General features: G+C 42.9%; 1 protein-coding gene across 1 annotated transcript in view; it reads left to right on the top strand.

Annotated features, from left to right (window-relative positions):
* The window catches only part of PYGB (glycogen phosphorylase B), a 178,687-nt gene that overhangs the window by 126,239 nt on the left and 29,540 nt on the right, over positions 1–22,908 (top strand). The window contains exons 7-11 of the mRNA XM_082252542.1: positions 8,381–8,463; positions 8,613–8,756; positions 11,917–12,009; positions 15,221–15,367; positions 17,138–17,301. Coding sequence (XP_082108668.1) covers positions 8,381–8,463; positions 8,613–8,756; positions 11,917–12,009; positions 15,221–15,367; positions 17,138–17,301 — 631 coding nt within the window. The remainder of the gene's footprint in view (positions 1–8,380; positions 8,464–8,612; positions 8,757–11,916; positions 12,010–15,220; positions 15,368–17,137; positions 17,302–22,908) is intronic.

Below are 22,908 nucleotides of genomic sequence, written 5' to 3' on the forward strand. Positions count from 1 at the left end.
ATCTCTTAACTTTTTACCTGTGTAAGACACCTGTCCACAGAAGCAATCCATCAGATTCCAATCGCTCCACCTTGGACAAGACCAAAGAGCTGTCCAAGGATGTCAGGGACAAGATTGCAGACCTACACTAAGCTGGAAGGGGGCTACAAGACCATCGCCAAACAGCTTGGTGAGAGGGTGACAACAGTTAGTGCGATTTTTGGCAAATGGAAGAAACACAAAATTAACTGTCAATCTCCCTCGGTCTGGGGCGCTCCATACAAGATCTCACCTTGTGGAGTTTCAATGGTCATGAGAATGGTGAGAAATCAGCCCAGAACTACATGGGAGAATCTGGTCAATGATCTCAAGGCAGCTGGGACCATAATCACCAAGAAAACAATTGACACACTACGTCATGAATGACTGAAATCCTGCAGCGCCCGCAAGGTCCCCCTGCTCAAGAAAGCACATGTACAGGCCTGTCTGTATTTTGCTAATGAACATCTGAATGATTCAGAGGAGAACTGGGTGAAAGTGTTATGATCAGATGAGACCAAAATCTAGCTCTTTGGCATCAACTCAACTTGCCGTGTTTAGTGGAGGAGAAGGAATGATGCCTATGACCCCAAGCACACTATCCCCACCGTCAAACATGGAGGTGGAAACATTATGCTTTGGGGGTGTTTTTCTGCTAAGGGGATAGGATAAAATTCACTGCATGAAAGGGACGATGGACTGTCAAATCTTGGGCGAGAACCTCCTTTGTTAGCCAGGGCATTGAAAATGGGTCATGGATGGGTATACCAGCCTGACAATGGCTCGAGAAGAAGCACATTAGGGTCCTGGAGTGGCCTAACCAGTCTCCAGACACTAATCCGATAGAAAATATGTGGAGGGAGCTGAAGGCTCGAGTTACTGAGTGTCTGCCTGGAAACCTAATGACTTGGAGAGGATCTGCAAAGATGAGTGGGACAAAATCCCTCCTGAGATGTGTGCAAACTTGGTGGCCATCTACAAGAAACTCAGACAGATGCCCTAACCATTGTCAAATTCTTATTTCACTCATTAACCACTTTACCACCGGAGGATTTTACTGTCTTCCGTCCAGGCCCCTTTTGCGATTCGGCGCTGTGCGAATTTAACTGACAATTGCGCGGTCGTGCGACGCCGTACCCAAACGAAATTGACGTCCTTTTTTTCCCACAAACAGAGCTTTCTTTTGGTGGTATTTGATCACCTGTGCGATTTTTACTTTTTGCGCTATAAACAAAAAAAGAGCGTTTATTTTGAAAAAATAACAATATTTTTCACATTTTTTTATATGAAATTCCCCCCAAAAAAAATGTAAAAATCAAATTTTTTTTACATTTTTGGCCAATTTGTTTTCTGCTACCTATGTTTAGTAAAAAAAATCGCAATAAGCGTATTTTGATTGGTTTGCGCAAAAGTTATTGCGCTTACTAACTAAGGGAAAGATTTCTGTCATTTTTGGTGGTTTTTTTTTTAACGCGTAATGGCGGTGATCTGCTTTTTTTTTTTTTTTTGCGGGACTGCGACATTGCGGCGGACAGATCGGACCCTTGACTGACATTTTTGACACTTTTGGGGGTACCAGTGACATTTCTACAGTAATCAGTGCTATATATATGCACTGTTACTGTAAAAATGACACTGGCAGGGAAGGGGTTAATTTTATTGGAGAGGGAGGGGTTAATGTATGCCTGGTGCTTACTAAGGTGTGGGGGGGGAGGTGACTGTGTGACAGAAGGACAGATCGGATGTCCAGCTATGCTGAACACTCCGATCTGTCAGTCCCTGTCACTATGGAGATCCGCCCGCTGTGTTTACACACAGCGGGCGGATCTCCAGACTCGATCCCCGACGATCGGGGCAGAGCAGCGGCAATCGCCGCTGCTCCTCCGCTGGCCGACTCCCGCTGTGAATGAACACAGCGGGAGCGAGCCTCCGGCGGCGCGCGAGCGCCGCCCACAAGGGGCGGAGTCCAGCGACGTAGGTCTACGTCGCTGGACGGGATCGCGGCACTTTGCCGCAGTAGCCTCCATGTGAGCGGAGGTAAAGTGGTTAAAATGCAAATCAATTTATAACTTTTTTGAAATGCGTTTTTATAAATAAAAATTATAGATTGATCATTTATTTGTCAGTGAGAAAATGTAAAAAATCAGCAGAGGGTCAAACAATTTTTTCCCCTCACTGTACACACATACACAGCCCACCGCCTGCTTTGAAAGCTCACTGTGCTGCTGCTAGGAAGGATGGAATGGACCACAATTAGAATTCAATCCTGCCCAGTTAAATATGTCCACCAGTGTAAACAGGGAAAGTCCCAAAACTCAGACCCTGTCCTCTTAGAGCCCTGCTCTCTGTAAAGTGATTTATTTATATATGAAGGAAACACCTTCATGATAACCTCCCATAGCCCTGCCTCTGTAGTGTTGCAGTCAGCCATTATTCTTTGGGATGCTGCTGGAAAGAAATGACACAGGAGGTATGACATATTTACACTTTTCACCACCTACATGAAGGCTCGGAAACACCCACAGTAACCCTCGGACTCTCCCATATCAACTCCCAGAACTCCCATAGCCCGCCCTGAAGCTACAGGGGCTCAAAGGATCATGGGGGGTGTAGTATCAGGACTGGAGATGGAAGGAAGCTGGAAGTCAGAGAACTTTGAAATTCAGACAGGAGAAGAAGTTACATCACAGAAACAGAAACCTGTTGTATACAACTAAAGGAGGTGGGGTTGTGATTCCATTTACATGCACAATGCATCTGTTTTGGGGAGGAAAAGCTGGAGCTCTTCTTTAAGGCAACGATTACATGGCCCATGGATGCAGATAATTTGCTGCGCTCAGAGGCAGCTAAACGCTGTCTCTGGCAGCAACACTTTGTGCTATGGCCACATGGGGGGGGAGAGTGTTGTCCTTGTCAGGACAAGTCCGATCATTGGAGTGGCGGACTTCCCAGCACAGCTTGAGAATTGACCATGGTGTTCTTTCCTGCTTAGTGGGGTCATTTTTAATAGGTAAACAGAGGGACTGGCAGGAACACCAGGGATTTTACACAAAGGAAGCAATACAAGGAGAACAGGATACTTTTTCATACAAGTACATGGTACAGCAGGCACATATCCGGAATATGAAATGTTGGATTAACATACTCCTTAACCGCTTGCCGACCGCTGCAAGTACATATACTGCGGCGGTCAGCCCCGTGCAGGCAAAGTGATGTATGGGTACGTCACTCGCCTGCGAGCCAATAGGGGGCGAGCGGTGTGCGCCGCCGGAGGCGTGCTCCCACCCCCGCTCGCTCACTGTGGTTCCGGCGCGTGTGCCCGGCGGACCCAATGTCCGCCGGTCACTCGCGATCGTCCGTTACAGAGGGAGAAAGGCAGGTGGCTAATGTAAACAAAGCCGCCTGTCATTCTCCCTTGTGTAACAGCAGAGATCAAACGGTCCTGCTATGTAGGATTGTAGATCTCTGCTGTTACATGAAAAGCCACATCCCTGCACAGTAAAAGGGACACACTTAGCCACTGCATCACTAATAAAGTTAACCCCTTCCCTGCCAGTGTCATTTTTACAGTAACAGTGCATATGTATAGCACTGATTACTGTAGTAATGTCACTGGTACCCCTAAAAGTGTCAAAAATGTCAGTCAGGGGTCCGATCTGTCCGCCGCAATGTCGCAGTCCCGCAAAATAAATCGCAGATCGCCGCCATTACTCGTTAAAAAAAAAAGATGACAAAAATCTTTCCCTTAGTAAACGCAATAACTTTTGCGCTAACCAATCAAAATACGCTTATTGCGTTTTTTGTTTTTTTTACCAAACATATGTAGCAGAAAACAAATTGGCCTAAAATGTAAAAAAAAAATTAAATTTTTACATTTTTTTGGGGGGAATTTCATATAAAAAAATGTGAAAAATATTGTTATTTTTGTGAAATTGTCGCTATTTTTTTGTTTATAGCGCATGATCAAAAAATCGCACAGGTGATCAAATACCACCAAAAGAAAGCTCTGTTTGTGGGAAAAAAAGGACGTCAATTTCATTTGGGTACAGCGTGGCAGGACCGCGCAATTGTCCGTTAGAGTCACACACTGCCGAATCGAAAAATACCCCCTGGTCGGGAAGGGGGTAAAATCTTCCGGGGCTTAAGTGGTTAATGGCCCTGTAATGTACTTTTAATGACAATAGCTCTGACTGTGTTTTTCTCCGTTCTTGTAACATCCTCTGTGAGCTCCTGCACCTTTTTTCTTTTCAACTCACTTTGGTTCATTTGGAACAAGCAGCTCACATTAGTTGCAGTCATTTACTCACTAGTCCATCTTGGGACTGAGCCAGAAAGGTTAGCTACGTTCCTACGTAGTGGGATCATGGCAAATGAACATAGCCACCCTCTAAGACCCCTTTCACGTGTGTGGACCGTTCATTTCATCAGTTTCATCATAAAAAAAAAAAAAAACAGATGAACTTTTCATCAGTTTTTCACCCGTTTCTTATCCTTTTAACATACGTTTTTTACATCTGCCAGCTAGAGTCTTTAACCACTTGAGTCCCAGAGCCATTCTTTCAAATTTTTCCATGAAAACAGATAGTTTATCCGTTTTACATCTGTTATTCTTCAGTTCTGGTTTTTAACGGAACAAAAATAGAACTTGGATCACTTTTGAAAAAACAGGTGTCGACGGATGGTGATGCAAACGGATAATCATCCGTTTTTCCATAGAGATGCATTGATGTCCATTTTTCATCCGTCAACGGATGGATGAAAAAGAATATATAGCAAGTGTGAAAGGGGCCTAACCAGGAGATTGGATAACAGCAGCAAAAAAAAAGAACATGGGGATTTGGGGAGGCTGAGCGCAATAGAAGGTACTTTTTCAGTTAAGAATACATTCTTGAAAAGATTATTTTAAAAACTTTTAAAAATTTTAATAATTTAGTGTTACATTTTAGGACTGCCTTGCTACGTTCGGAACGCGTTGCCTTGAAACTTTGAGGGGCAAAATGGAATCTCAAGACTATCAAGGAATTCTGAAGTAAAATGTATTGGCCAGTTTTAGAAAGCTCTACCTAACTCACAGGTTGGATCTTCTAAATTGGTAATAACCCAAAACACAAAGCTAAAAGCACCCAAGAATGGTTAACAACAAATCCTTGGACTGTTCTAATGTGGTCCCCTATGAGCCCCCATCTGTATCTCCTTGAACATCTATGGAAAGAGCTAAAAGAAGCAGTCTAAGGAATAGTGATTCAAACTATCCATTGGCAAATGCAGAAGTCTCATTGAGGGCTACAGAAATCGCTTGTTTACAGTGATTGCCTCTAAAGGTTGTGCAATAAAATAAAAGGTTATGGGGCCTATTGGTTTTTTTTGTGTAAAAAATAAGAGCAAAACATATTATTAAATATGGAATAAACCGTAGTGGATGCCAATTACTTTTGTTAAAATTAAAGTATTACTAAAGGTCATTTTTTTTAAATTAAAATAATAAACATTTTATACTCGTCTGCTCTGTGCAATGGTATTGCACAGAACGGCCTCAAACATCCTCTGCTGGGGCTTTAGAACTACTATTTCAGAAAAAAATTGGAGTTTCTTTTTCCATGTAAGGGTAACAACTAAATTGTCCATGTTTGTATAATCATCAGACTGACTCATACAGCATCCCCCAGAAACCACCCCCTGCCTACTTCCAGCGGCCAACATCATTTGGTTATATTTCAGCAACACCATTTGCAGAGTCTCTGGTGTAGAGCTTTACTGTCACTAAGAATATTCACTGTTTCTCTTGTTGATCTGATCTTTGGTGTTTAGCTCATAAAAACATACCTTGACAGGGTGAAAGTTCAACTAGTGATAGGAGCCACGATCTTGGCTGGCATTGATCCAGCTCACACACTGTTACTTTAGGTTGAAATGTTTCATGCATGTGCTGTAGTAAAGCTAATACTATATCATTTGAATATTGTTTATAGCATTTTTGGTTCTGCCGTATAAAACACATGACTGTAATGCTGCAGAACATACAAGACCAATTCCAAAAAAGTTGGGACACTGTACAAATTGTAAGTAAAAAAGGAATGGGCTAATTTACAAATCTCATAAACGTATATTTTATTCACAATATAATATAGATAACATATCAAATGTTGAAAGTGAGACATTTTAAAATGTCATGCCAAATATTGGCTCATTTTGGATTTCATGAGTGCTACACATTCCAAAAAAGTTGGGACAGGTAGCAATAAGAGGCCAGAGAAGTTAAATGTACATATAAGGAACAGCTGGAGGACCAATTTGCAACTTATTAGGTCAATTGGCAACATGATTGGGTATAAAAAGAGCCTCTCAGAGTGGCAGTGTCTCTCAGAAGTCAAGATGGGCAGAGGATCACCAATTCCCCCCATCCTGCGGCGAAAAATAGTGGAGCAATATCGGAAAGGAGTTTCTCAGAGAAAAATTGCAAAGAGTTTGAAGTTATCATCATCTACAGTGCATAATATCATCCAAAGATTCATAGAATCTGGAACAATCTCTGTGCGTAAGGGTCAAGGCCAGAAAACCATACTGGATGCCCGTAACCTTCGGGGCCCTTAGACGGCACTGCATCACATACAGGAATGCTACTGTAATGGAAATCACAACATGGGCTCAGTAATACTTCCAGAAAACATTGTCGTGAACACAGTCCACCGTGCCATTCGCCGTTGCCAACTAAATCTCTATAGGCCAAAAAAGAAGCGCAGGCGTTTTCTCTGGGCCAAGGCTCATTTAAAATGGACTGTGGAAAACTGTTCTGTGGTCAGACGAATCAAAATTTGAAGTTCTTTTTGGAAAACTGGGATGCCATGTCATCCCGACTAAAGGGGACAAGGACAACCCAAGTTGTTATCCGCGCTCAGTTCAGAAGCCTGCATCTCTGATGGTATGGGGTTGCATGAGTGCGTGTGGTATGGACAGCTTACACATCTGGAAAAGCACCATCAATGCTGAAAGGTATATCCAAGTTCTAGAACATATGCTCCCATCCAGACATCGTCTCTTTCAGGGAAGACCTTGCGTTTTCCAACATGACAATGCCAGACCACATACTGCATCAATTACAACATCATGGCTGCGTAGAAGAAGGATCCGGGTACTGAAATGGCCAGCCTGCAGTCCAGATCTTTCACCCATAGAAAAGATTTGGCGCATCATAAAGAGGAAGATGCGACAAAGAAGACCTAGGACAGTTGAGCAACTAGAAGCCTGTATTAGACAAGAATGGGACAACATTCCTATTCCTAAACTTGGGCAACTTGTCTCCTCAGTCCCCAGACGTCTGCAGACTGTTATAAAAAGAATAGGGGATGCCACACAGTGGTAAACATGGCCTTGTCCCAACTTTTTGGAGATATGTTGATGCCATGAAATTTAAAATCAACTTATTTTTCCCTTAAAATGATACATTTTCTCAGTTTAAACATTTGATATGTCATATATGTTGTATTCTGAATAAAATATTGAAATTTGAAACTTCCACATTATTACATTCTGTTTTTATTCACAATTTGTACAGTGTCCCAACTTTTTTGGAATCGGGTCTGTACATCAGATGTCTCAAGCAAAGACATCATTGGCAATGGGGAATGGCATAACTTTTATTTTTACAATCTTAGGCCTTGTTTATACTCGCGGTTGGGGTATAGTAAAAGCACGCAGGTGAACTCCCCTAACCACTCCCCCCCTTAAGCTAAGGAAGCAGCTGACGGGCAGTACTGCCCACTAGACACAACCTATTCAGGTTAACTGGGCCCATGCCTCAAATGGGCACGGCTTTTAGGATTAAAACAGGCAGTGTGGAAACTGCACTGCCTGTCAAATGCCCTCTGAAAGGCAATCCACCTTGGAGACCCTTGTTTTTTGTTTATTTTATAAAGGTAACACACAGTTTTTTCTTTGCTGCATAGAATTAGTATTCCTGCATAGTTTGAAGCTCAACACTCCCTGGAGAATACATAAGCAGTATGTTTATACTTTTTTTTTTTTTTTTTTTATTTGCCATACTGTCTGGTTGCATCATGTACTGGATCCTCAGGGGCTGAGACCATAATGCCCTGCACTTACAATCTTTCCTCAGTCTTTAAGGTTGAATAATGCTGGGTGTCATTCAACATGGAAGACATAGGACATCTTGTGGCAAGAATAGGTACTACATAGGATAGCTCTGGATTAAAGACAGAGCTGCCTTTTTTTTTTAAACTTATTTAAGAAAAAAACTGTCTTGAAGTTGTGCTTTTAGTGTCATCCTAGAACATTTTGAGAATTTAGTTAATGTGGCCGCATGCTGACTTCATAAATAAGATCTATTTGGTTTTATGCTTTACAGTTAATATCGGTGACTATGTTGAGGCTGTGTTGGACAGAAATCTGGCTGAAAATATCTCCCGGGTTCTCTACCCCAATGATAACGTAAGTTGTTTTTTTAAATTTTTTTAGTATAGTACAAGTAAACTCTGACAGGCCCATACCATCCAGTTTTAGTTTGATTATCCTTGAAATTCAGCTACTGTGAACTAAACGCAGAAAATGACATTTTGGACTTTAATGTGTCCTTGCAGTTCTTTGAAGGCAAGGAGCTGCGGCTTAAGCAAGAGTACTTTGTGGTAGCGGCTACACTCCAAGACATCATCAGGAGATTCAAGTCTTCCAAGTTTGGATGCCGGGATCCAGTGCGAACTTGCTTTGACACTTTTCCAGATAAGGTACGGTCTGCATTATAGAAGTGTTACTAAATGTGTGTGTAAAGACATGGGATAGTGAGCTGCTTCGAGGGCCAGGGACTGATATAAACTGTCCTCTATAAGGAGCTATGGAGACTAAATATATAAAAGGTTGGCGTGGAATCAAAGCCCACTGTCGTACTGGTCTAAGCTTTGTTGTGGCTTGTAGTCACAGAACACTGACGCAAGTCAAATATTTGTGAATCATTATGTAATAAAGGGACTTAATACTAGACTAACCACTGTATGTGATTTATGAGATTTAGTCTTAGCCTTCTGGCACACTACTAGTGACTACACAAACAAGTAAAGATTAACTGAAGTTTATTTATGGCGGTTGATAAGAAAGAAACAACGATGGTGTTGGTTACACACCTGCGCTAGTCAACGACAAGTCAGGAGAACCCCATTGACTTTAAAGTAGCAGAAGGAATGACAGTTGGGAGATTGTGTTTGAGCTGCCTTGCGTTGCCGCTTTTGGCGGGTGCAGGATATGCTATGGAGGTGCGTTTGCATTGGAGGTCAAATTCCGCCTTTTCTTGTCAAGTGCTGTCAACACGCTTCGAAAAATCATCCATTTTTTTTTTCCCCCATTCAATCTCCTTTGCTATGAATAATCGATCTTTAGTCAGCAATCTATTTTATCCATATTACACATACGAGGAAGTGGATTTTAATCCATAGTTAAAATATGATGATAACCCATGATGGTAACTTATCGATCGCACCTCTGTTTCCACCACGTAATCCCACAATCTGAGAGCTCAAAATACGATTGTATTTATGAACAAGGTACACCAGTGTTGCAGATTGATGCAAAACGATTAAAAAAATTCCTCACTGGTCAATCGGCTTAGTTTGATCGAATTTATTTGAAAGGGAGTCTAAATTGATATGAAAGGAAATTATGGCTATTGGATTGTTTGGATTGTTTGCCAATTCAGTTGTTTTGATCAAATTGCACATTGTTTGGATAAAAAAACTGGAACGTTTATGGTCACCATAAAAGCCATAAACCTGACAACATTGTCCAATATCAATTCTTAAATAATGGTAATTCTTCACCTCTAAGCTAGTACAGATGATTTTAAAGTAAGTCCTAACTGAATTACATTTAGTTTGCAACTGTGCTGTGTTCCATAACAAATTGTCATCTACAAAATTGTGGGTCTGTCTGATTTCTGCATTAGGCATCTCAGTATATTGATTACAATTTTAATGCAGTTTCTACTGCTTCATAAAGATGATTAAAGCGGAGCTGCACCCAAAAAGAAAAGCTCCGCTTGTTTGCCCCCCCCCCCCACACACACACACACACATTTGGCACCTTGTAGGGGGGAACGGGTACCTGCTCCCACTTCTGGCTGATCTTGCCGCAGAAAAATCCTTCAGAAGTCTGGCGCCCTCCTTTCCCCGCTGCCGAGCCATTCACAAAGCACAGCACCTTTTGTGCATGCGCAGTAGGGAACCGGCTGTTTTACCTTAGTGCAGATGGCGGCAGCAGCGCCTGACAGCCTGGTGTGTAGACACCGCTGGATCCCTGGACAGGAGTGTGTTCCAATATTAACCACTTGCCGACTGCCGCACGACTATTTACGTCGGCAGTCAGCCCCTCACAGGCAGAGTGACGTAGATCTACGTCGCTAGCCTGTGAGGGTCGAGGGAGCGAGCGTGCACCCCCAGAGGCGCGCTCCCGCGTGGTCACGGACCCCCCCCCCCCCCGCGCGTGTGACCGGCGGACCCGATGTCCGCTGGTCACTCTGCATTCGTCGCTGCAGAGGGAGAAAGTCAGGCGGCTAGTGTAAACAAGCCGCCTGTCATTCTCCCCTGTGTAGAAACTGTGATCACACGGTTCTACTATGTAGGACCGTTGATCACTGTTTCTACAACTCAAGCCACAGCCAATCACAGTTAGAATCACGCCCCTAGGGACACACACAGCCCCTCCCTCTCAAATAAAGTTAACCCCTTCACTACCAGTGTCATTTTGCAGTAACAGTGCATATGTATAGCACTGATTACTGCAGTAATGTCACTGGTAACCCCAAAAGTGTCAAAAATGTCAGTCCGATCTGTCCGCCGCGATGTCGCAGTACCGCAAAAAAAATCGCAGATCGCCGCCATTACGCGTTAAAAAAGAAAACAACAAAAATGACAAAAATCTTTCCCTTTGTTAGTTAACGCGATAACTTTTGCGCAAACCAATCAAAATACGCTTTTTGCGATTTTTTTTTTTTTACCAAACATATGTAGCATAAAACAAATTGGCCGAAAATGTTAAAAAATTTTGATTTTTACATTTTTTTGGGGGGAAATTTCATATAAAAAATGTGAAAAATATTGCTATTTTTGCAAAATTGACGCTCTTTTTTTGTTTATAGCGCATGATCAAAAAATCGCACAGGTGATCAAATACCACCAAAAGAAAGCTCTGTTTGTGGGAAAAAAAGGACGTCAAATTCGTTTAGGTACAGCGTTGCACGACCGCGCAATTGTCCATTAAAGTCACAAAGTGCCGAATCGCAAAATAGGCCCTGGTCAGGAAGGGGGTAAAAGTCAGCAGCTACAATCTTTGTAGCTGCTGACTTTCATTTTTTTTCTGAATGTGCCCGGAGCTCTGCTTTAATATGTGAAATTAACTCTCGGTCAGATTATACAATACTTCAGGAACAACGTTATGAATAATATTGCATTTTAATACACCTTACAACTTCAGTACTATGAGTTGTTGACCCTGAACAGATATGCAGATTGAAAAGTCAGGTGTTCTTATCTGCATACTTATTCGAGGACAGAGACTTGGAAAGTATTAAAGTGGTAATTAACCCAAAACAAAAAATGTAATCTATTAAAGCTTACTAATCATTAGATGTGGTCGCTGCATTAGCTGTCTTTTTTTTTTTTTTGGCTTTTTCCCCCCTCTGCTTTCATTTGGTGGTCTGGCTAGTAGCACACCTTCTGGATGAATGAGCACAGGGGACACCTTTTGGACAGGAGTATTCAGACTGGGAGAGGGGGGTGTTTGATGCACAAGCATTATATTTTATTAAAACAAAATAACTTCTAGGTAAGAGGGAGAAAAATCGCATGTTGATACAAATTCCAGTTCAATTGCCTTTCTAATACAGCATGTCATTTACAGGTTGCCATTCAGCTAAATGACACCCATCCAGCTCTTGCCATTCCTGAGCTCATGAGGATTTTTGTAGACGTGGAGGGAATGGAGTGGGACAAGGTGAGAACAAATATCCTATACAACTATAGCTGAACTCCAGGCAAACAATTGAATGTATAGTTAAAAAACATATATGTCTACTGTCATCCCCCTGGTTGTTCCTCATTCCCCTCCCCCAGAGTTCGCAGGGTTTTCAGGGTACATATTCTAAACACTTATTGCATTGTTAACCTCAAAGTGATGCTAAGCACACATTGTTTATTTACATCATCCCTTCCATTTCTCTATATGGATGATGACACTGTAATTATTTTAATTAAAAAAACATCTAAGTACCTTTTTTCCCAATTAAAGAGGTTGTAAACTCATTTCAATTTTTATTTATTTTTTTACAACCTGAAAGACAAACCCATAATGAGCTAGTATGCATCGCATAATAGCTCATTATGAAATACTTACCTTACAACGAGCCCCCGCCGTGCCGCTCACTCACCTGTATGACGGGCGACATGTTCAGTCGCCCGTCTTCCGGAATCGCGGTATCCGGCCATCTGATTGGCTGGAGCCGCGGTGACGTCACTCCCGCGCACGCGCGCGGGAGCCGACGGTCACGGCACGGGACTCTGAAGGAACGGCACCAGCGGCTGTTCCTTCAGAGCGCATGCGCCAGTGACGTCACTGGCTGCATGTAAGGTAAATATCTCCTAAACGGTACATGTTTAGGAGATATTTACAGTACCTATAGGTAAAAGTTACAGAGGAGGGTTTACTTCCTCTTTAATAAACAGCTGTGACATGACCCAGATCTTTCCCAGCCTGTCTGCAGGGAAACCTATGCAGGAGGCACTTCTAGTGCTCTGCTGTTGGTCACATGTTCAAAAAAAAAAAAAATAGCCTATGGAATACCGGGTAAAAAATATCAAACTGTTTTAAATTGTCATACAAATATATATTTGAAATCACATTTTTATTATATTTTGGCAAAGACGGGGTGTGGGTGGATTTCTGCTAGTCACAGGCTATGTCATGCCCCTCCAGCCTGTGTCTTAGAATAAGAGGGAGGTGAAGCCTCTATTAATCTACATGTAATATTCCGCCCCATTGTGTTTAGCTGGTCAGTGGGAATGGGGGAGGAGGAGGGAGGGAGTGGCCTGTCATTTACCACTGTGTAAATGCCCAAATGTGACTCTATAGTCACTTGGGCTGCTCAGATCTGGTAAGGAGGAAATGCTCAGCATAGAAACTCACTGAAAACTGAGCATGTGCAGAGTTGCCACCACAGCTGCAAAATCCCTAAATTGGGGGCATGAACAGAAGGGGGAGATAGAGAGCAGCAGGATCAACCAGGTTTTTTGCAGAATACAGAAAATAAATCTCATAGTGACTGAGTATGAACAGCATGTAATACAGCATTTATTTTTTTATGATGTGGGTTTAGTGACACTTTAAAGTATTTTTTGATTTACATACTTGATTTTCTATATTTGTTATTGTATTAAATATATATATAGAGAGAGATTTGTAACAACTGTTGACTCAAAGACTAGCTTTGTTAGAAGGAGAAAAAAGGAACACTCTTTGTGTAACACTGCAAATAGGCAGCTAGAACTTCAGTATGTTATTAGAAAATATGGCTGCCTCTATACATAAATTATTACAAAGTATGCATAGAAAAAATAAAAAATATAAAGTGCAGCGCTAGAAGTAGAATGAACCAAAAACTGTTTATATATCAAGTGCATAACACTGAAAGGTTTATATATTGAAGTGAATGAATATGAAAACTCCACTATTCAAAAATGGGTAAATAAAGTCCATATATTGAAATGTCCCATAAAATTCAATCCATAGGTGAAAAAGAATGATCACTAGTAACAAAAAAGTGTAAATATCTAAAGTCCAAATAAAAAAGTAGATATCTTGTTCTCCGTTGTAATAATAAATATATGTGCTTACCAGAGCAAGTGGACTTACACTACCATAAGGCAAGCAAGTCACTTGTGGCACTTTTCCACTGCAAGTACCGGCTCGGCCCTGCTTGGCCCGGTTTGCTTTTCCACTGCTGGTACCGCATGGTACGGTGTTGGAACGGTTCGGTACGCTTTTTTTGCGTGTTTGCAGCACATCCCTGCGCGTGCGTAAACACGCCTCTTGCTTGGCGCATTTGTGATGCTATTGACAATGAATGGCATCGCAAGTGTGACATGTTTTGTTGAGTGTTTCCTAAAAATTCGCAAAGTCATGAACTTTTACCCATACTTGCCCTACACCAGTATGAATGCGGGCTTCAGCCTAAGATAAAATTCTTCCTCAACTTATTTATGCAGAGGCATAGGTATATCTGACCAATAGAAAAGTCATATTGTAATGGTTTGTTAGCTCTTCAGCTGCCATCCTAAAGTGGTTCTAAAGCCTAAATATTTTTTTTACCTTAATGGGGCCAAGTCGGGACTGTCTGTGTCTATGGACACAAGCAGTGCAGCTCAGGAGCAAGCCCACTAGTGTGCCATAGCAAGTGGCTTGCTATTGGGGCACACTCAGAAGAGATGGAGCCAGGAGCGCCGGTGGGGGACCCGAGAAAAGGAGGTAAGTATATCATATGTGTTGTGTTTTTTTTTTTTTTTTTTATATATGTATACTTTACAATCACTGTAAATGCAGTGGCACACTAAAATATTTGTTAATTCAACAGAACACTAAATTAAAGTAAAATGAAAGGTTTAATTTGAAACAAACAAATATGTCATACTTACCAGCTCTGTGCAATGGTTTTGCACAGAGCAGCGCGATCCTCCTCTTTTCGGGTCCCCCACCGGCGCTCCTGGCTTCTCCTCTTCAGCCAGTGCCCCCAATAGCAAACCACTTGTCCTGGGGGCACTGGTGCATGCTCTATGCATCTGTTAGACACACACAGCTGTGGCTCGGCCCTGCCCCTACTCGCTCCTCCTTGGCTCACTGGCTGTGATTGACAGTAGTAGAAGCTAATGGCTCCCGCTGCTGTCTCAGCCAATGAAGAATGAGAGACTTGGGAGAAGCTCAGCTCTCGTGCACATCGTTGGATCAAGAGGGAGCTCAGGTGAGTATTAGGGGGCTGCAGCACACAGTTTTTTTTTTTTTTTTTTTTTTACTTTCAAGCATAGAATGCATGAAGGCAAAAAAACTTGAGCCTTTGAAACCACTTTAAGCCATAGTTGTCTGACATGGGGCCCTATACAGCATATTCTCTGACCAGGTTATTTACTGTGATAATGATCTGTGTTCTTTTCCCTAGGCCTGGGTCATTACAAAGAAGACCTGTGCATACACCAATCACACAGTACTGCCTGAAGCTTTGGAACGCTGGCCAGTTCATATGTTTGAGAAACTGCTGCCTCGCCATCTGGAGATCATCTATGAAATTAACCAGAAACACTTGGATGTAAGAGAACACTTTTGTACTATATATATATATATATATATATATATATATATATATATATCAATTTATGATAAAGTAATCAAGTTACGGAGCACCTGGAGAAATATATACATACTGTGTGTGTATATATATATATATATATATATATGTATATATATATATATATATATGTTTTTTTTTTTTTTTAACAGCAATTTACAAATACGTTTGCTGCTGCATGGGAGGCGGTGCAAGAAACCATAAAGGCCCTTCCCACTGATCCTTTACCCCCATCGTGGGACCCCACATTGGCGGAACGCCAGGGCTCGGTCGCAAGTACGACTTTCGCGACCCCAGTAGTTCCGCCATTGGTGTCAGTAGTTTTATATTTTTGTAATTTTCATTTTTAAATTATGTTACCATTTAATTTTATTTATTATTATTTTTTTTTTTTTACAATTATTTTATTATTTAAAACATTTTTTATAGGATCATCGTGGTGGGGTGCTTTGGTGAAATATCAGGGATCTAAACAGACCTCTGATGTTTCACTTCTCTGACGTTTCACTTTTGAGACAGAGAAAGAAGATTGAGGACACCTCAAATCTTCATCTGTGCAGCCTCAGCTTCCCCTTCATTCATAAACTGAAGCATAGTGAACACAGTTTGCTATGCCTCAGCTATAAATGAGGAAAAAAATCACTGGCTCTATCCATTAGGACAAGGAATAGGCCGGTAAATGATACATTTACCAGCTCCTTTCCTGCTCTCCATCCTGACAGTATCCCCATAGCCGGCAGGAGGGGGGAACACAGCAGCCCTGGGGGGGGGGGGGGAATTCAGGTGAACACACAGGGCCCGGAGCAAGCAGAATAAGAATAGGGAGGCGGCAGGGGCAGCTGTGACGGTGGCGGCAAAGACTAGTTACCAGTATTGCCTGTAGGCTCCTTGCAGCTCATTTTCCCATTTCTGATTTGCCACACCTTGTTCAGCACTGTGTAGAGGGGACAGTAAGGAGAACAGTGAGCAGCACAAAAGTGACATCAAGACATCAGTCGGAAGCAGCAGTGCCTTAGATCAGTGGTCCTCAACCCCGGTCCTCGGGGCCCACTAACAGGCCAGATTTTAAGTATTACCTTGGGGAGATGCAGACTAGAGTACTGCAATCACTGAGCAGCAAATGATATCACCTGGGATGTATTTCAGTTTTCTTGCAAATCTGGCCTGTTAGTGGGCCCTGTAGGCCAAGGTTGAGGACCACTGCCTTAGATGATCTCCTACTGCAAAAATACAGTTATGAGGCTCAAGGCACAAGAGTGCTTTGCTATTTTTATTAAGGCAAATAGTAATATTTTATGGGCATTGCATATGCACTATTAATACGCCTCTATAATAAACCAAATCTTTTATTTTTTAGTTCTGTTCCTGTTTATATGCAACATGATATAAGCATACCATGGATTTTTCAGGAGGGCAAAGTGCAATGTAACTCATTGCAGCAAAATAGTATAATCTATCACGCCACCTACCCTGTTTGCTTCACGCTGCTATTTTTATATTTTTGGAATAAGCTTTGTGTACATAGCAGGACCTAACATATAATTTACATTTACAGAGTATTGCAGGCAGAAATAAGACATCATTTGTAATTGCAGTATACTACACACTTCTGTTTAATAGATTTTTGTTCTGCCTTTTTCTGCATATGCTTAGAGCATGTGAACAGGTTCACCATAATTTTTCCATATAACACTGGGCCTGTGTATTTTACTGATTTATGCCAATTTTCAGGAAGTGGCAGCCATGTTTCCTGGCGATATGGATCGGCTGAGGAGGATGTCCGTCATTGAAGAAGGAGATTGTAAGAGAATAAATATGGCTCACCTCTGTGTGATTGGCGCTCATGCTGTCAACGGTGTGGCAAGGATCCACTCCGATATAGTGAAGAATTCAGTGTGAGTATTTGACAAAATTGTCTATTGCTGTATATAGATTGCTTAATATTATCTATTGTCACAGGATCTCGTTTAATCATGGTGTTCAGAAACCATTCTGCGTAGTATATCTCAGAGGATGTTCTATATACATGATTTAGGGTGTGTGGCAAACTTTAGCAGCCTATATAGAAGACATATGGAACACAAGTGACAATTTTTTTGAGAACCATCAATCAAGAAAAGAATTGCAGGCACTCCATTACAACTGCAGTAAATGTAAAAGTAGAAGGAATAGCTGGTAACAAATGCAGTTCTGAAAGAATAAGGTTACCTTTCATAGCATTTTACAAGTTCTACCCATATTCAGGGTGTAACATGTTATGAATGGACCGGCCCTTGCACCACCCTGATTTCCCGATCTAAAAGACAGGGGGGATCTTCTCTGCTGTGGAGCGCTGTGGTAGTTCATTATCTCTTCCTATCAGGTTGTATCTGTTTGCCCATATGGGATCTATGGGCACATAGATACACTGGCAGATCTGCAGGAGACCTGCATGGCAGCAGCAATCTGCTGATCGCTGGTGCAATGCTTTACAGGCTCAAAACAAAAATGCCCATTTTTTTTGTTTACCTGCAAAATGTATTTTTTTTTTTCTAAAAAGTAAACTTATCCCTTAACTTTAGCGCCATTTTTGTTAATAGGACAGGGCTTGACAAATTTGCTTGAAATCTAGGTGCCAGCTAAAAAAGTTAGGAGCCGTTTTTTTTTTTTTTACGCATGTCTTCTGTCGGACCGGCTGCCATAAACTCAGGCCGAATGGCAGCCAATTTTTAATGAACCGGCTGATGTTGCCCGGCATTCGGCCCGTGTGTACTTGGCTTGATGGTGTAATGTGCAGTGGCTCACTAGGGAAGGACAGTGCAGCAAGGTGGAGGGGATAGGAGATCCAGTAACTCATGCCACCCTAGGCCCCTTTCACACGTGCACCTCTGCTAAGGGGAATCTGTTTGCTCAGCTGGGATTTCTCTGCTAATTACCGCTGAGCAGGTGGATGACAGGTCTTGTCTTCTCTGCTATGCAGAGCGAACATAGACACAGTCCCGCTCTCCTCTATGGGGCAGTTGGATGATTCGATCCTTCGGACGGTTGGACAGTAGGACCACCATCCGTCTGTTTTTGGACGACAGGATCGGATGGCGGTGGTTGTCAGCGGACATCCGCCCCTCCATACAGGAGACTGGAGGGTCCGATCAGGTCCTCCTGAAAAACTGTGTGAAAGGGGCCTTTTGCTGTGTGGCATGACAGGGAGAGAATAAAAAATAATTAAAAAATCATTTTAATGGAAACATGTTTTGAATTTATTTATTTTTTCATCTCAGCACCGCCAGTGACTGCTTGTTGCAGCCCCGGCCACCAAAAGAGGGCACCAGTTCCCAAATATAAGCGTCTCTCTACAGCAGGCCGCAAATCCACGGCCTCAATTACCGGCCGGCGCGGCATCTTAGTCCATGCACCCGGGGGCCGCAGTGTAGGCCAGGCGCCAGGCTGCTAATCCTAGTCGCCGATGGCTGTACTAGGACAAGCTGTTGTGTTTACATACAAATGATCTGCACTTAGGTATCAGATGATCATTGACTAGTCTTGCTAGTTATGGTAAAAAGTGGTTTACAAACATAATGCAACCTATGCTTTTTCTTGATATGTTTGTGACTTAGCAGGCATGGTTAAAACAAGACTTGAGAATTGGGGTTCTCATGTAGTTAGAAGGCTAAAATCTGTGCTCTTTGGCAACTTATACCATCCAATCAGAAATCCTACATCTCCAGATGGATGTAGACATACTAATTATTGCTGATTTCTGACTGGCTGACATATTTGCTTTTTTTTTTTTTTAGTACATTTTTTATTTAGGATTGGGCTGCATCACATACATCATGAGAATTTGGGAGAGATATTGTACAAGTCATTTTCATCAGAAAGAACAGACGGGTTATCAAATGGAAATACACATAGTATAGACAATAAGCAAAAAGGAATAAAAAATTGCTCACTGTCATTTACATCACATTGTAATTTACACATACAGAGAAATGTTACTAATGAAAAGATGTATACGTTCATGATTCAGATGTTGTGATTACACCTTCATATTAAAAGTTGGAAATAGGGGGTCGTACATCTGAGGAAGTTACCAAAAGTAAAAGAAAAAAGATGATTAGGGAGGGGAAAAGAAAAGGTGAGTCTTCACGGAGGACACGGTCTGCAGATCAGGGGGGAAAGCGCATCCCATGATAGGCAGGAATGGAAGATGGAGGAGAAAGCGAGACAAAAAAGGGGGTGATAGAAGGACTAGTATTTTCTACAAACAAGTGTGGTCAAGGTAAGGAATATCCTCCCACTGGATCCCCTGCCTTGGATCCAATATAACAACATAGAGGAGCTGGCAGACTCCTGTCCACCCGAGAGAAGGGTAGTTGTTTAAAGCCATTGGTTGTAATCGAAGGAGTATTTTAAAATCATTCCAATAAATCAATTTCTTATTCACTTCTGATGGTTCTGTCTCTAATGGCCACTGTGAGATCCTCCATTTCTTGAATATCATTTACTCTAGCAAACCCCAGGCTCACAGTGTTGGAGGTGAAGTGCTTTTCCACACACTGGAAATGCAGGCGTTAGCCGCATTAACAGCTGTTGAAGCCTGTATTTCTTGTACCGTTTGCTCTACAAGGGGGTAAGGTGGAGAAAATTGGCTGCTGGTGTTATGGCTGTTTTATGCAAGACTTTTCTTCTCCCTTACATGACCTGTATACTATATTGTACTATTGTTATACCATCTTGATGTCATACTATTCCACAATTTAACATTTATTTGTGTATTTTTGTACTTTTTTCTTAAACAAAAAAGTAATAAAATCTAAAATCTTTAATAGAGTGGGGAAGAGTTAAAACCTTTATCAGGTTTTTATTGTGTCCCCTTTAAAAAAATCACACCCCCACTTCCTGTCCCAGGAACTGTGATCTTCCAGACAGGAAGTGAGCCAAATATTTGTTTTCAAGCATTTTTCAGCAAATTGCTAAAAATGATGTTATTTATCTACCGGGCTTCGTACAGATGCTAGCTCATAAAGCGCTAGAGACTGAATCATCCAAACAATGGTCTCTTCCAGGGGTCAAGTCCTGAGAAAAAAAGTGTGGGACCTCACCCAAGATTACCACTCCCCCCACCTCAAAAATTTTGTGTTCGTGTATATATATATATGGCTGGTGGCTGGTAATTTGCTGTCCTCCAGGGCGGGTACTGCTGGCGGGAAATGCTGGCTGGGTACTACTGGCGGGTACTGCTGGCTGGTACTGGTGATTGCTACTGCTGAATGGTACTGCTGGTGGTGGCTACTGCTGGCTGGCACTGCTGGTGGCTACTGCTGGTGTCTACTGCTGGTGGCTACTAGTGGCTGTTACTGCTGGGTGGCTACTGCTGCCTGGTACTGCTGCCTGGTACTGCTGCCTGGTACTGCTGGCTGGTACTGCTGCCTGGTACTGCTGGCTGGTACTGCTGGCTAGTACTGCTGGTGGGTACTGCTGACTGGTAATGCTGGCGGGTACTGGTGGTGGCTACTGCTGCCTGGTACTGCTGGTACCGCTGGTGGGTACTGCTGACTGGTAATGCTGGCGGGTACTGGAGGTGGCTACTGATGGTGGGTTACGAATACTTTGAGTTGCAAATTTCCCTCTCTATTTCTCCTCTATCTCTTCCTCCTCTCTATTCTGCTCTCTCTCTATATCTAAAATCTATTTCTCATCTCTCTTCCTACCTCTCTCTCTTTCTCATCTCTCTCCTTCTACCTCTCTCTTCCTCTTTCTCATCTCTCTCCTTCTACCTCTCTCTCATTCTACCTCTCCTTCCCTCCTCTCTCTCTCTCCAACTACCTCTACCCAGGGCTGGTGCCAAGATTTTTGCCGTCCCTGACTCCACCCCCTTTGCCCTATCCATGTATACCCCACCTTTTTAATGACTGCTACCATTCTGGGGGTGGAGTCAGTCACCAGCTTTTGGTAGGTGCTACCACGCACTAAATGCAACACATTCAAGTGGCTGGGGCTGGTCTGCAACAGCACCACTATTGTTTCCAATGCACACACTTGTGGTGCTCTAGTGCAGGATTCCATCAGGTAAAGCAGGCGGTGAGGAAATGCTAAAACGCCTTCTTACCACCTGTCTAATGCTCTCTGAAAAATCATCCAAGTGTTTATTGCTCTTCAGAGAGCACAGCTAGTGTGAAGGAGCTTTAAGGGTTAAAGATAAAGCGAGCAGAGAGTGGGGAGGGACAGAACACACACATCCTGCATTTTTATCTCCTAGTCAAGGGGCTCGTGTAGAAATATATAGGAAACATGATTTCTTCTAGGAGAAAGGAATACTTGGTTTGTGTGTTCCCTCTGACACTGTCTCAGAGGATATCTAACAACAGCCTCTTGGTGTGTAAATATACAGATCATATATAGAAAATGCTTTCCTCTGCTCCCTCCTCTGCCTGCACTGAAACCAGGAACTGTGACTGTCCTGGCTGCTGCATAACATGAGTCTCCCCTCCCTCAAGCAATGTAAAGAAAAAGACTCACATAGGAATATGAGAGCTCAGGGGTCATTTTGGCTTATTCTTGCTCTGCTCTGGTACTGAAAATCAAAAGAAGGGGGAGGGGTTACAGCAGGCTGATTTGATAAGCCTGAGAACCCCCCAATGTATAGGTGAATAGGTGAGGACATTGGTATCGTCCATCCCTGCATCTGACTTGTCTGCTATTCTCTGAACCTGACCCCGGCAATATAAGAACTCTGTTTTGCACACATTGGGCGGGGGGGGGAGTGACACTGCTATCAGGAGCCGGGTCTGCCTGCAGTCATCATGACAAACAGAAGACCCTGACTCCAAACAGTGATAATCTTCCTGGAGCGCCCTAAGCAGCTGCTGATGGGGGTGATATGGGAAAATTTGGGGGAGCTAAAGCACCCACCTGGTGCTTCCCCTGGCAAGTACCTGCTCTGCCAGCTTTCTCCCACCCACATCAGGTTACTGTTGGAGGGGGGTGAGAGAATCCTCCCTCCAGCAGCTGTTGCAGCCCTGCTGTGTCGTCCTTCCCCATCTGCCTCAGAGATCCACATGACCACTTCTCCCATTCAGGCAGATGAGAATAGAGCACTGACAAGCACAGGATCGCACAACTGGTGTCACCTCTCTGAATAGGTAGCACCGACCCTGACTCTACCTCTCCTTCCCTCCTCTGATCTGTAGAGCCGATGCCTCCTGTTTTGCTTGCTTCTGTCACAGGCGAAGCACATTTGGTATCCCTCCGCCTGTGACAAGAGCCAGCGCTATACAGGAAGCATCGGCTCTGCTTCCTCTAGTGCGGCTCCTTTCCTCACACTGTGCTCGGGGATGGCGGGTCAGGAACCCGCAATCTGTGCTTACCGACCTGCCATCCCAGAGCAGAAGATTGCGCCAGGTGCTGGGATCGTGTCGGGGGACGTGGCTGCTAACGGGAACGGCGTTCCTGCTGTAGAAATAGTACAGGAACGCCGTTCCCATGCGTTCCCGCAGGACTCAAGCCCTGGTCTCTTCTCTGTA

This window comes from Pelophylax lessonae (assembly GCF_965119305.1).
Source record: "Pelophylax lessonae genome assembly, chromosome: 3".
Classification (NCBI taxonomy): domain Eukaryota; kingdom Metazoa; phylum Chordata; class Amphibia; order Anura; family Ranidae; genus Pelophylax; species Pelophylax lessonae.